Below are 15,000 nucleotides of genomic sequence, written 5' to 3' on the forward strand. Positions count from 1 at the left end.
ATTGGTGGCAAATCTGATGGCCGAATGGTAAAGAACATCTAGCCACTCGAGAGCACCCTGACCTGACGATGTATAAATTACATGGGGCGGCAGCGTAGCCTAGTGGTTAGAGCGTTGGACTAGGAACCTGAAGGTTGCGAGTTCAAACCCCCGAGCTTGACAAGGTACAAATCTGTCGTTCTGCCCCTGAACAGGCAGTTAACCCACTGTTCCCAGGCCGTCATTGAAAATAAGAATATGTTCTTAACTGACTTGCCTGGTTAAATAAAGGTAAAATAAAAATAAAAACATCTCTGTAATCTAGCATGGTTAGGATGGTCATCTGAACCAGGGTTAGTTTGGCAGCTGGGGTGAACGAGGAGCGATTACGATAAGAGGAAACCAAGTCTAGATTTAACTTTAGCCTGCAGCTTTGGTATGTGCTAAGAGAAGGACAGTGTAACATCTACTTGTATGAGGTGAAAACCTCGAGCTTTAAACCCTCAGTGGTAATAATCACAGCTGTAGGGAGAGGGGCATTCTTCTTACCAAATCACATGACCTTTTGTTTTGGAGGGTTAAAGGCAGAGAGTGTTTAACACTGTATCATCGCCATATAAATGGATGAGAGAGCTTCCTACTGCTTGAGCTATGTTGTTGATCACGGCCCAATAGACATGTCTGTCTGACGACACTAGACTGGGGAGGCAGCAGACACAGATTACCAGTCAGTCACCTACACTCCCCTGTGTGGTTTATACAGCGGTTGAGTGGAAACGCAAGATGATTTCACACTTGCTGTACACTTCAGTGTGTGTGTGTTGGGGTCTGGTGTGTGTGTGTGTTCACCTCCTTTTTAGCCACTTCCTGTTTGCAGGGAAGAAGTGTGTTGGTGAGATGAGTAAGATGCAGGTGGAAGGGGTGTTTCCAGAGAGAGCTATACTGTAGCTGCACTGAGCTCTGTGAAGTTGTTGCCTTTTTATTGTTATTTATACTAAAAGATGTAGGATACATTTCACTGAGGACCCAGATGAGATTGTTGACGTGGAATGCTATTGCCGACATGCAGGATAGTTTAGTGAACTTGTGGACCTGACTGTGTGTCAACCCGCTGACTCCCCCTGGTGGTGACACCTTGCATCTCTTAGGCTGAAGTTTATTATGTGGGTAATGAATTCAGATATTTGTTTCGTCTGTCTCTGTGTCCGTCCGTGTGTGTATCTGTCTGTTTTGTAACCCCTCTGTCTGTCTGTCCCCTCCAGGTGAAGTTGTATGTGTTTTGTAACCCCTCTGTCTGTCTGTCCCCTCCAGGTGAAGTTGGATGTGTACCTGGCAGACCTGACTAAAATAGGGAAGAGTCAGAAGCACAGTCTGTCTGTGGACGTGGAGGGAGGGATGCTTGTGGTGATGAAGAAGATGAAGGACAACCAGGAGGACTGGAACACCTTCACACACCACAAGAGTGAGGACGCGCGCGCGCGTGTGTGTGTGTGTGTGTGTGTGTGTGTGTGTGTGTGTGTGTGTGTGTGTGTGTGTGTGTGTGTGTGTGTGTGTGTGTGTGCGTGCGTGCGTGCGTGCGTACACTGTTCAAAAAAATAAAGGGAACACTTAAACAACACAATGTAACTCCAAGTCAATCACACTTCTGTGAAATCAAACTGTCCACTTAGGAAGCAACACTGATTGACAATACATTTCACATGCTGTTGTGCGAATGGAATAGACAACAGGTGGAAATTATAGGCAATTAGCAAGACACCCCCAATAAAGGAGTGGTTCTGCAGGTGGGGACCACAGACCAGTTCTCAGTTCCTATGCTTCCTGGCTGATGTTTTGGTCACTTTTGAATGCTGGCGGTGCTTTCACTCTAGTGGTAGCATGAGACGGCATCTACAACCCACACAAGTGGCTCAGGTAGTGCAGCTCATCCAGGATGGCACATCAATGCGAGCTATGGCAAGAAGGTTTGCTGTGTCTGTCAGCGTAGTGTCCAGAGCATGAAGGCGCTACCAGGAGACAGGCCAGTACATCAGGAGATGTGGAGGAGGCCGTAGGAGGGCAACAACCCAGCAGCAGGACCGCTACCTCTGCCTTTGTGCAAGGAGGAGCAGGAGGAGCACTGCCAGAGCCCTGCAAAATGACCTCCAGCAGGCCACAAATGTGCATGTCTGCTCAAACGGTCAGAAACAGACTCCATGAGGATGGTATGAGGGCCCGATTTTTTTGTGTGAAGAATCAACAACAAGTGGGACACAATCATGAAGTGGAACGACATTTATTGGATATTTCAAACTTTTTTAACAAATCAAAAACGGAAAAATTGGGCGTGCAAAATTATTCAGCCCCTTTACTTTCAGTGCAGCAAACTCTCTCCAGAAGTTCAGTGAGGATCTCTGAATGATCCAATGTTGACCTCGATGACTAATGATGATAAATACAATCTACCTGTGTGTAATCAAGTCTCGATATAAATGCACCTGCACTGTGATAGTCTCAGAGGTCCGTTAAAAATGCAGAGAGCATCATGAAGAACAAGGAACACACCAGGCAGGTCCGAGATACTGTTGTGAAGAAGTTTAAAGCCGGATTTGGATACAAAAAGATTTCCCAAGCTTTAAACATCCCAAGGAGCACTGTGCAAGCGATAATATTGAAATGGAAGGAGTATCAGACCACTGCAAATCTACCAAGACCTGGCCGTCCCTCTAAACTTTCAGCTCATACAAGGAGAAGACTGATCAGAGATGTAGCCAAGAGGCCCATGATCACTCTGGATGAACTGCAGAGATCTACAGCTGAGGTGGGAGAGTCTGTCCATAGGACAACAATCAGTCGTATATTGCACAAAGCTGGTCTTTATGGGAGAGTGGCAAGAAGAAAGCCATTTCTTAAAGATATCCATAAAAAGTGTGGTTTAAAGTTTGCCACAAACCACCTGGGAGACACACCAAACATGTGGAAGAAGGTGCTCTGGTCAGATGAAACCAAAATTGAACTTTTTGGCAACAATGCAAAACGTTATGTTTGGCGTAAAAGCAACACAGCTCATCACCCTGAACACACCATCCCCACTGTCAAACATGGTGGTGGTAGCATCATGGTTTGGGCCTGCTTTTCTTCAGCAGGGACAGGGAATATGGTTAAAATTGATGGGAAGATGGATGGAGCCAAATACAGGACCATTCTGGAAGAAAACCTGATGGAGTCTGCAAAAGACCTGAGACTGGGACGGAGATTTGTCTTCCAACAAGACAATGATCCAAAACATAAATCAAAATCTACAATGGAATGGTTCAAAAATAAACATATCCAGGTGTTAGAATGTCAAAGTCAAAGTCCAGACCTGAATCCAATCGAGAATCTGTGGAAAGAACTGAAAACTGCTGTTCACAAATGCTCTCCATCCAACCTCACTGAGCTCGAGCTGTTTTGCAAGGAGGAATGGGAAAAAAATTCAGTCTCTCGATGTGCAAAACTGATAGAGACATACCCCAAGTGACTTCCAGCTGTAATCGCAGCAACAGGTGGCGCTACAAAGTATTAACTTAAAGGGGCTGAATACTTTTGCACGCCCAATTTTTCAGTTTTTGATTTGTTAAAGAAGTTTGAAATATCCAATAAATGTCGTTAATAATAATTATATATATATATATATATATATATATATATATATATATATATATATATATATATATATATATATATATATATATATATGCACACATACACACGACAAGGGTGCAGCCTCACACACACACACACACACACACACACACACACACACACACACACACACACACACACACACACACACACACACTACTCTCTCTCACTCACTCGTTGTTTCTCTCCGTGTTTCTCTCCCTCAGTCCGTCAGCTGATCAAGTCTCAACGTGTTCAGAACAAGCTGGGCATCGTGTTTGAGAAGGACAAGGAGAAGAGCCAGAGGAAAGACTTCATCTTCGCCAGTGCTAAGGTACACACACACACACCTCAAGGAAGCATCTCGGGGCATGCATATTTACATATTCTAGTAAATATTTGTTTACATATTCACATTGTGGTTTATCTCGCAGACACATTGTACGAAAGGCTGTGAAGAAACGCATTAAACAATATGGCAATTCCACTGTAACGGAGTGATGCTGGGAGTCAGATTTGTCTCTTTAAAAGATGTATGTCAAAATAAAACTAATGACTGCGAAGTTAAACAAATCATACAACTCTATGTACAAGGACGACCTTTAACAGTTTCCACTGAAAAACCAAAGCTCCTTTACTTGATGAACAGTGTAGATGCAAGACGGTTGGTGCTGTTGGTGTTCTGACGGTTGGTGCTGTTGGTGTTCTGACGGTTGGTGCCGTTGGTGTTCTGACGGTTGGTGCTGATGGTGTTCTGACAGTTGGTGCTGATGGTGTTCTGACGGTTGGTGCTGTTGGTGTTCTGACGGTTGGTGCTGTTGGTGTTCTGACGGTTGGTGCTGTTGGTGTTCTGACGGTTGGTGCTGTTGGTGTTCTGACGGTTGGTGCTGTTGGTGTTCTGACGGTTGGTGCTGTTGGTGTTCTGACGGTTGGTGCTGTTGGTGTTCTGACGGTTGGTGCCGTTGGTGTCGTGATGGTTGGTGCCGTTGGTGTCGTGACGGTTGGTGCCGTTGGTGTCGTGACGGTTGGTGCCGTTGGTGTCGTGACGGTTGGTGCCGTTGGTGTCGTGCCGTTGGTGTCGTGATGGTTGGTGCCGTGACGGTTGGTGCTGTTGGTGTCGTGGCGGTTGGTGCTGCTGGTGTCGTAACGGTTGGTGTCGTGACGGTTGGTGCTGTTGGTGTCGTGACGGTTGGTGTTCTGACGGTTGGTGCTGTTGGTGTTCTGACGGTTGGTGTTCTGACGGTTGGTGCTGTTGGTGTCCTGACGGTTGGTGTTCTGACGGTTGGTGCTGATGGTGTTCTGACGGTTGGTGCCGTTGTTGTCGTGGCGGTTGGTGCTGTTGGTGTCGTGGCGGTTGGTGCCGTTGGTGTCGTGACGGTTGGTGTCGTCTTTCTGCTACCAGACTTTGCATCTGCACTGGAGATTGACCGATTAATCGGAATGGCCGATTTAATTAGGACAGTTTTCATAACAATCGGTAATCAGCATTTTTGGACACCATTCATGTCTGATTACATTGCACTCCACGAGGAGACTGCGTGGCAGGCTGACCACCTGTTATGTGAGTGCAGCAAGGAGCCAAGGTAAGGTGCTAGCTAGCATTAAACTTATCTTATAAAAAACAATCAATCTTAATATAATCACTAGTTAACTACACATGGTTGATGATATTACTAGTTTATCTAGCTTGTCCTGCGTTGCATATAATCGATGCCGTACCTGTTAATTTATCATTGAATCACAGCCTACTTCGCCAAACGGGTGCATTCGTGAAAAAAGCAGTCGTTGCACCAATGTGTACCTCACCATAAACATCAACACCTTTCTTAAAATCAATACACAAGTATATATTTTTAAACCTCATATTTAGTTAATATTGCCTGCCTGCTAACATGAATATCTTTTAACTAGGGAAATTGTGTCACTTCTCTTGGGTTCTGTGCAACAGAGTCAGGATAGATGCAGCAGTTTGGGCCTCCTGGCTCGTTGCCAACTGTGTGAAGACCAACTTCGCCAAACGGGGGATGACTTAACAAAACCGCATTTGCGAAAAAAGCACAATTGTTGGATGACTGTACCTAACCATAAAAATCAATGCCTTTCTTAAAATCAAAACACAGAGGTATATTTATTTAAACCTTCATAACCTGAAATCCAGGTTAGCAGGCAATATTAAACTAGAGAAATTGTGTCACTTCTCTTGCGTTCATTGCACGCAGAGTCAGGGTAGTTGTAACAGTTTGGGCCACCTGGCTCGTTGCGAACTAATTTGCCAGAATTTTACATAATTATGACATAACATTGAAGGTTGTGCAATGTAACAGCAATATTTAGACTGATGGATGCCACCCGTTAGATAAAATATGGAACGGTTCCGTATTTCACTGAAAGAATACATGTTTTATTTTCGAAATGATAGTTTGAACATATTAATGACCTAAGGCTTGTATTTCTGTCTGTTATTATGTTATAATTAAGTCTATGATTTGATAGAGCAGTCTGACTGAGCGGTGGTAGGCACCAGCAGGCTCGTAATCATTCATTCAAACAGCACTTTAGTGCGTTTTGCCTCTTCACTGTGCTTCAAGCATTGAGCTGTTTATGACTTCAAGCCGATCAACTCCCGAGATTAGGCTGGTGTAACCGATGTGAAATGGCTAGCTAGTTAGCGGGGTGCGCGCTAATAGCGTTTCAATCGGTGACGTCACTTGCTCTGAGACTTTGAAGTAATTGTTCCCCTTCCTCAGCAAGGGCTGCGGCTTTTGTGTAGCGATGGGTAACGACGCTTCGAGGGTGGCTGTTGTCGATGTGTTCCTGGTTCGAGCCCAGGTAGTGGCGAGGAGAGGGACGGAAGCTATACTGTTACACTGGCAATACTAAAGTGCCTATAAGAACATCCAATAGTCAAAGGTATATGAAATACAAATGGTAGAGAGAGAAATAGTCCTATAATAACTACAACCTAAAACTTCTTACCTGGGAATATTGAAGACTCATGTTAAAAGAAACCACCAGCTTTCATATGTTCTCATGTTCTGAACAAGGAACTTAAACGTCAGCTTTTTTACATGGCACATATTGCACTTTTACTTTCTTCTCCAACACTTTGTTTTTGCATTATTTAAACCAAATCGAACATGTTTCATTATTTATTTGAGGCTAAATTGATTTTATTGATGTATTATATTAAGTTAAAGTAAAAGTGTTCATTCAGTATTGTTGTAATTGTCATTATTACAAATAAAAATAAAATGAAAACGTCCGATATAATCGGCATCGGTTTTTTTGGGTCCTCCAATAATCGGTATCGGCATTGAAAAATCATAATCAGTCGACCTCTAATCTGCACTGTTCTTCAAGTAAATGGGTTTTCAGCATCACTCAGTTACCGTGGAATTGCCCAATATCAAACCTAAGACTATACAGTCCGCCAGATCCTCCATTTTATACACACACTAACTGCACTCTGTGTGTGTTATCAGAAGCGGGAGGCATTTTGTCAGCTGCTGCAGCTGATGAAGAACAAACATTCCAACCAGGACGAACCAGACATGATCTCCATCTTTATAGGGACCTGGAACATGGGTGAGCTCTCACACACTCTCACACTCTCACACACTCTCACACTCTCTCACACTCACACTCTCTCACAGTCTCACACTCTCTCACAGTCACACTCTCTCACATCTCTCTCACACTCACAGATCTCTCTCACACTCACAGATCTCTCTCACACTCGCACTCTCTCTCACACTCGCACTCTCTCTCACACTCGCACTCTCTCTCACTCGCACTCGCACTCGCACTCTCTCTCTCACACTCGCACTCTCTCTCACTCTCTCTCGCACTCACACTCGCACTCTCTCTCGCACTCGCACTCTCTCTCGCACTCGCACTCTCTCTCGCACTCGCACTCTCTCTCGCACTCGCACTCTCTCTCGCACTCGCACTCTCTCTCGCACTCGCACTCTCTCTCGCACTCGCACTCTCTCTCGCACTCGCACTCTCTCTCGCACTCTCTCTCGCACTCGCACTCTCACTCGCACTCGCACTCTCTCTCGCACTCGCACTCTCTCTCACACTCGCACTCTCTCACACTCGCACTCTCTCTCACACTCGCACTCTCTCTCACACTCGCACTCTCTCTCACACTCTCTCTCACACTCGCACTCTCTCTCACACTCGCACTCTCTCTCACACTCGCACTCTCTCTCACACTCGCACTCTCTCACACTCGCACTCTCTCTCACACTCGCACTCTCTCACACTCGCACTCTCTCTCACACTCGCACTCTCTCTCACTCGCACTCTCTCTCGCACTCGCACTCTCTCTCACACTCTCTCTCACACTCGCACTCTCTCTCACACTCGCACTCTCTCTCACACTCGCACTCTCTCTCACACTCGCACTCTCTCTCACACTCGCACTCTCTCTCACACTCGCACTCTCTCTCACACTCGCACTCTCTCTCACACTCGCACTCTCTCTCACACTCGCACTCTCTCTCACACTCGCACTCTCTCACACTCGCACTCTCTCACACTCACTCTCTCTCACACTCACACTCTCACACTCACTCTCTCACACTCACTCTCTCACACTCACTCTCTCACACACTCTCTCACACTCACTCTCTCACTCTCACTCTCACTCTCTCACACTCTCTCACTCATCACACTCACTCTCTCACACTCACACACTCTCACAACGTGCTACAACGTGCTACAAATAACCGTCAAACCTCCATTAGTTCTAGAAGTCTTAACTTTAAACCATCACTTCAATTGTGGTGTGTGTGTGTGTGTGTGTGTGTGTGTGTGTGTGTGTGTGTGTGTGTGTGTGTGTGTGTGTGTGTGTGTGTGTGTGTGTGTGTGTGTGTGTGTGTGTGTGTGTGTGTGTGTGTGTGTGTGTGTGTGTGTGTGTGTGTGTAGGTTCTGTGCCCTCCCCCAAGGCGGTGGGTTCCTGGCTGTTGTGTCGTGGGCTGGGGAAGACGCTGGATGAGATGACAGTAACCATTCCTCATGACCTCTACGTGTTCGGAACGCAGGAGAACTCTGTGTGTGACCGTGAGTGGGTCGACTCACTCCGCACCGCACTCAAAGAACACACAGAGCTGGATTACAAACCGGTGAGAGAGGCGGAATGGGGCTCTGGTCAATAGTTGTCCACTACCTGGGAAATGAGGTGTTAGGGATGTTCCCTTTGGGGAATAAGGTGTTGTTGGGGAATAAGGAGTTGTTAGGGATATTCCCGTTGGGGGATAAGGAGTTGTTAGGGATATTCCCGTTGGGGGATAAGGAGTTGTTAGGGATGGTCCCGTTGGGGGATAAGGAGTTGTTAGGGATGGTCCCGTTGGGGGATAAGGAGTTGTTAGGGATGGTCCCGTTGGGGGATAAGGTGTTGTTAGGGATGGTCCCGTTGGGGGATAAGGTGTTGTTGGGGAATAAGGTGTTGTTAGGGATGGTCCCGTTGGGGGATAAGGAGTTGTTAGGGATGTTCCCGTTGGGGGATAAGGAGTTGTTAGGGATGGTCCCGTTGGGGGATAAGGAGTTGTTAGGGATGGTCCCGTTGGGGGATAAGGAGTTGTTAGGGATGGTCCCGTTGGGGGATAAGGAGTTGTTAGGGATGGTCCCGTTGGGGGATAAGGTGTTGTTAGGGATGTTCCCTTTGGGGAATAAGGTGTTGTTGGGGAATAAGGTGTTGTTAGGGATGGTCCCGTTGGGGGATAAGGAGTTGTTAGGGATGGTCCCGTTGGGGGATAAGGCGTTGTTAGGGATGTTCCCGTTGGGGGATAAGGAGTTGTTAGGGATGGTCCCGTTGGGGGATAAGGAGTTGTTAGGGATGGTCCCGTTGGGGGATAAGGAGTTGTTAGGGATGGTCCGTTGGGGGATAAGGAGTTGTTAGGGATGGTCCCGTTGGGGGATCAAATCAAATTTATTTATATAGCCCTTCGTACATCAGCTGATATCTCAAAGTGCTGTACAGAAACCCAGCCTAAAACCCCAAACAGCAAACAATGCAGGTGTAAAAGCATAAGATAAGGATAAGGGTAGGGATGGTCCCGTTGGGGGATAAGGCGTTGTTAGGGATGGTCCTGTTGGGGGATAAGGCGTTGTTAGGGATGGTCCCGTTGGGGGATAAGGAGTTGTTAGGGATGGTCCCGTTGGGTATAAGGTGGCGGTAGGGATGGTCCCGTTGGGGGATAAGGTGTTGTTAGGGATGGTCCCGTTGGGGATAAGGTGGCGGTAGGGATGGTCCCGTTGGGGGATAAGGTGGCGGTAGGGATGGTCCCGTTGGGGGATAAGGCGTTGTTAGGGATGGTCCCGTTGGGGATAAGGTGGCGGTAGGGATGGTCCCGTTGGGGGATAAGGAGTTGTTAGGGATGGTCCCGTTGGGGATAAGGTGGCGGTAGGGATGGTCCCGTTGGGGATAAGGTGGCGGTAGGGATGGTCCCGTTGGGGATAAGGTGGCGGTAGGGATGGTCCCGTTGGGGATAAGGTGGCGGTAGGGATGGTCCCGTTGGGGGATAAGGTGGCGGTAGGGATGGTCCCGTTGGGGGATAAGGCGTTGTTAGGGATGGTCCCGTTGGGGATAAGGTGGCGGTAGGGATGGTCCCGTTGGGGATAAGGTGGCGGTAGGGATGGTCCAGTTGGGGGATAAGGAGTTGTTAGGGATGGTCCAGTTGGGGGATAAGGAGTTGTTAGGGATGGTCCCGTTGGGGGATAAGGAGTTGTTAGGGATGGTCCAGTTGGGGGATAAGGAGTTGTTAGGGATGGTCCCGTTGGGGGATAAGGAGTTGTTAGGGATGGTCCCGTTGGGGGATAAGGAGTTGTTAGGGATGGTCCCGTTGGGGGATCAAATCAAATCAAATTTATTTATATAGCCCTTCGTACATCAGCTGATATCTCAAAGTGCTGTACAGAAACCCAGCCTAAAACCCCAAACAGCAAACAATGCAGGTGTAAAAGCATAAGATAAGGATAAGGGTAGGGATGGTCCCGTTGGGGGATAAGGTGTTGTTAGGGATGGTCCCGTTGGGGGATAAGGCGTTGTTAGGGATGGTCCCGTTGGGGGATAAGGTGTTGTTAGGGATGGTCCCGTTGGGGGATAAGGCGTTGTTAGGGATGGTCCCGTTGGGGGATAAGGCGTTGTTAGGGATGGTCCCATTGGGGGATAAGGAGTTGTTAGGGATGTTCCCGTTGGGGGATAAGGTGTTGTTAGGGATGGTCCCGTTGGGGGATAAGGAGTTGTTAGGGATGGTCCCGTTGGGGATAAGGTGGCGGTAGGGATGGTCCCGTTGGGGGATAAGGTGGCGGTAGGGATGGTCCCGTTGGGGGTAAGGTGGCGGTAGGGATAGTCCCATTGGGGGTAAGGTGGCAGTAGGGATAGTCCCATTGGGGGATAAGGTGGCGGTAGGGATAGTCCCATTGGGGGATAAGGTGGCGGTAGGGATAATCCCATTGGGGGATAAGGAGCTTGATCTGAGAAGCAGCCTGGTAGAATGGTTGGGTTTACTCCTGAGGTTAACTCCCATGTTTTACTCTGTTCTGCTCTCCTGGGTTCTAGATCGCGGTCCAGACTCTGTGGAACATCAAGATAGCGGTGCTGGTGAAACCGGAACATGAAAATCGCATCAGTCATGTGGGAGTGTCCAGTGTTAAAACGGGCATTGCTAATACGCTGGGTAAGATCTCACTCTCGCACTCTCTCACACTAACAAACAATTCACTATATTCATGCTGTATGGTTCTTGTTTCTTGTTGCTAGGTAACAAAGGGGCAGTGGGCGTGTCTTTCATGTTTAATGGAACTTCCTTCGGCTTTGTGAACTGTCACCTGACATCAGGCAACGAAAAGATCGGCAGGTACGCAGACACTCCTCTTCTGCATTCAAATGTAAAACTATACAGTATGACTCATTATTTGAATTTTGACAGGACTCCATATTAGCAGCAAACTCACTGAGGTCATAAGTAGTGTACTAAACAGGGGATAGGGTGCTCTTCACCACTCTTCCTTCCCTGACCCCTGCAGGAGGAACCAGAACTACCTGGATATCCTGCGGCTGCTCTCTCTAGGAGATAAACAGCTGAGCTCCTTTGACATCTCTCTACGCTTCACACACCTCTTCTGGCTGGGAGACCTCAACTACAGGCTGGACATGGACATACAGGTACCATAACACACACAGAAACCCATGGACACACACACACACACACAAGGAGACACATGCACACACACACGCATGGATGCAGGCACACACACCCTGTCTCTCACTCTGTCTCGCTTTCTGTCCCTCTCGCTTTCTCTGTCTTTCTCTGTCTTTCTCTGTCTCTCTCTGTCTTTCTCTGTCTCTCTGTCTTTCTCTGTCTCTCTGTCTTTCTCTGTCTCTCTGTCTTTCTCTGTCTCTCTGTCTCTGTCTTTCTCTGTCTTTGTCTTTCTCTGTCTTTCTCTTTCTCTGTCTTTCTCTTTCTCTGTCTTTCTCTGTCTCTCTGTCTTTCTGTCTTTTCTGTCTTTCTCTGTATGTGTCTCTCTGTCTTTCTCTCTCTGTCTTTCTCTGTCTCTCTGTCTTTCTCTGTCTTTCTTTCTTTCTGTCTTTCTCTGTCTCTCTCTGTCTCTCTCTGTCTCTTCTCTGTCTCTCTGTCTCTTCGCTTTCTGTCTCTCTGTCTCTCTGTCTCTCTCTTTCTGTCTCTCTCTTTCTGTCTCGCTCTGTCTCTCTTTCTGTCTCTCTTTCTGTCTCTCTGTCTCTCTCGCTCTGTCTCTCTCCTCTGTCTCGCTTTCTGTCTCTCTGCTTTCTCTCTCTGTCTCTCTCGCTTTCTGTCTCTCTCTGTCTCTTTTTCCTCACACTGTCTCTGTCTCTCTCTGTCTCTCTCTGTCTCCCTCTGTCTCTCTCTGTCTCTCTCTCTCTGTCTCCTGAGACTACATCAACAGGAAAGAGTTTGATCCTCTGCTGAAGGTGGACCAGCTCAACCAGGAGAGAGAGAAGAACAAGGTGTTCCTACGCTTTGGTCAGTTACACACACACACACACACACACACACACACACACACACACACACACACACACACACACACACACACACACACACACACACACACACACACACACACACACACACTCCTTCCCATCATTGTCTATGCGCTCTGCTGTACTCTGTGAAAGACTGTTGTAATGTGTGTTTGTGTATCCTCTGGTACAGCGGAGGAGGAGATATCCTACCCACCCACCTACCGTTATGAACGCGGGTCTAGAGATACATACGTGTGGCAGAAACAGAAGGCCACAGGGGTACACACTCACTCACTCACTCACTCACTCACTCACACACACACACACACACTCTCACACAGAGCTTTATTCTCGTGAATTTTCTAGACTTTTTGGGGAGTAAACCCCTAACTCCGTAAAGTGGTATTCAGCAGTAGAAACAATAAAGAAGCTTGTTCCCCTGTTTCAGTAAGAGGCTGAGGCTGGAGAAACTCTCAAAACCATAGTCAGAGCTGTGGATGCAAGGACTGACAATCCATGATATCAACATTATAGTTTTAACCATATTTTGAGGCGATGTAGTGTATGTTTACATTTACTTGAACAAACATAGTAAAAACAAGCTTATATTTTGGGTTCTGATGGAGTGTGACAGTTAAAGTGAGACATTTCTTACTTACAGTGCCTTGCGAAAGTATTCGGCCCCCTTAAACTTTACGACCTTTTGCCACATTTCAGGCTTCAAACATAAAGATATAAAATTGTATTTTTTTTGTGAAGAATCAACAACAATTGGGACACAATCATGAAGTGGAACGACATTTATTGGATATTTCAAACTTTTTTAACAAATCAAAAACTGAAAAATTGGGCGTGCAAAATTATTCAGCCCCCTTAAGTTAATACTTTGTAGCGCCACCTGTTGCTGCGATTACAGATGTAAGTTGCTTGGGGTATGTCTCTATCAGTTTGGCACATCGAGAGACTGAATTTTTTCCCATTCCTCCTTGCAAAACAGCTCGAGCTCAGTGAGGTTGGATGGAGAGCATTTGTGAACAGCAGTTTTCAGTTCTTTCCACAGATTCTCGATTGGATTCAGGTCTGGACTTTGACTTGGCCATTCTAACACCTGGATATGTTTATTTTTGAACCATTCCATTGTAGATTTTGATTTATGTTTTGGATCATTGTCTTGTTGGAAGACAAATCTCCATCCCAGTCTCAGGTCTTTTGCAGACTCCATCAGGTTTTCTTCCAGAATGGTCCTGTATTTGGCTCCATCCATCTTCCCATCAATTTTAACCATCTTCCTTGTCCCTGCTGAAGAAAAGCAGGCCCAAACCATGATGCTGCCACCACCATGTTTGACAGTGGGGATAGTGTGTTCAGGGTGATGAGCTGTGTTGCTTTTACGCCAAACATAACATTTTGCATTGTTGCCAAAAAGTTCAATTTTGGTTTCATCTGACCAGAGCACCTTCCTCCACATGTTTGGTGTGTCTCCCAGGTGGTTTGTGGCAAACTTTAAACAACACTTTTTATGGATATCTTTAAGAAATGGCTTTCTTCTTGCCACTCTTCCATAAAGGCCAGATTTGTGCAATATACGACTGATTGTTGTCCTATGGACAGAGTCTCCCACCTCAGCTGTAGATCTCTGCAGTTCATCCAGAGTGATCATGGGCCTCTTGGCTGCATCTCTGATCAGTCTTCTCCTTGTATGAGCTGAAAGTTTAGAGGGACGGCCAGGTCTCCATTTCAATATTTAGCAATATTATTGTACAGTGCTCCTTGGGATGTTTAAAGCTTGGGAAATCTTTTTGTATCCAAATCCGGCTTTAAACTTCTTCACAACAGTATCTCGGACCTGCCTGGTGTGTTCCTTGTTCTTCATGATGCTCTCTGCATTTTTAACGGACCTCTGAGACAATCACAGTGCAGGTGCATTTATACGGAGACTTGATTACACACAGGTGGATTGTATTTATCATCATTAGTCATTTAGGTCAACATTGGATCATTCAGAGATCCTCACTGAACTTCTGGAGAGAGTTTGCTGCACTGAAAGTAAAGGGGCTGAATAATTTTACACGCCCAATTTTTCCGTTTTTGATTTGTTAAAAAAGTTTGAAATATCCAATAAATGTCGTTCCACTTCATGATTGTGTCCCACTTGTTGTTGATTCTTCACAAAAAAATACAGTTTTATATCTTTATGTTTGAAGCCTGAAATGGGGCAAAAGGTCGCCGAATACTTTCACAAGGCTGTATGTTCTTCAACAATCAATGAGAACACATCATACGTTTTGAAGTACGAAAATGGATGTGACAACCGCTGATTGCCCCTTTTCAGCCTAAAATAGCATTTTAACAAATTCAGGACAAAGTAC

The 15,000-nt window shown here is 46.4% G+C and overlaps 1 protein-coding gene across 1 annotated transcript in view; it reads left to right on the forward strand.

Annotated features, from left to right (window-relative positions):
• The window catches only part of LOC124005384 (phosphatidylinositol 3,4,5-trisphosphate 5-phosphatase 2A-like), a 71,691-nt gene that overhangs the window by 42,487 nt on the left and 14,204 nt on the right, over positions 1-15,000 (forward strand). The window contains 9 exon segments of the mRNA XM_046314585.1: positions 1,291-1,441; positions 3,849-3,955; positions 7,104-7,206; positions 8,554-8,750; positions 11,189-11,306; positions 11,390-11,486; positions 11,656-11,794; positions 12,530-12,629; positions 12,822-12,910. Of these exon segments, the coding sequence (XP_046170541.1) occupies positions 1,291-1,441; positions 3,849-3,955; positions 7,104-7,206; positions 8,554-8,750; positions 11,189-11,306; positions 11,390-11,486; positions 11,656-11,794; positions 12,530-12,629; positions 12,822-12,910 (1,101 nt within the window).

Source organism: Oncorhynchus gorbuscha, linkage group LG19 (assembly GCF_021184085.1).
Source record: "Oncorhynchus gorbuscha isolate QuinsamMale2020 ecotype Even-year linkage group LG19, OgorEven_v1.0, whole genome shotgun sequence".
Lineage (NCBI taxonomy): Eukaryota > Metazoa > Chordata > Actinopteri > Salmoniformes > Salmonidae > Oncorhynchus > Oncorhynchus gorbuscha.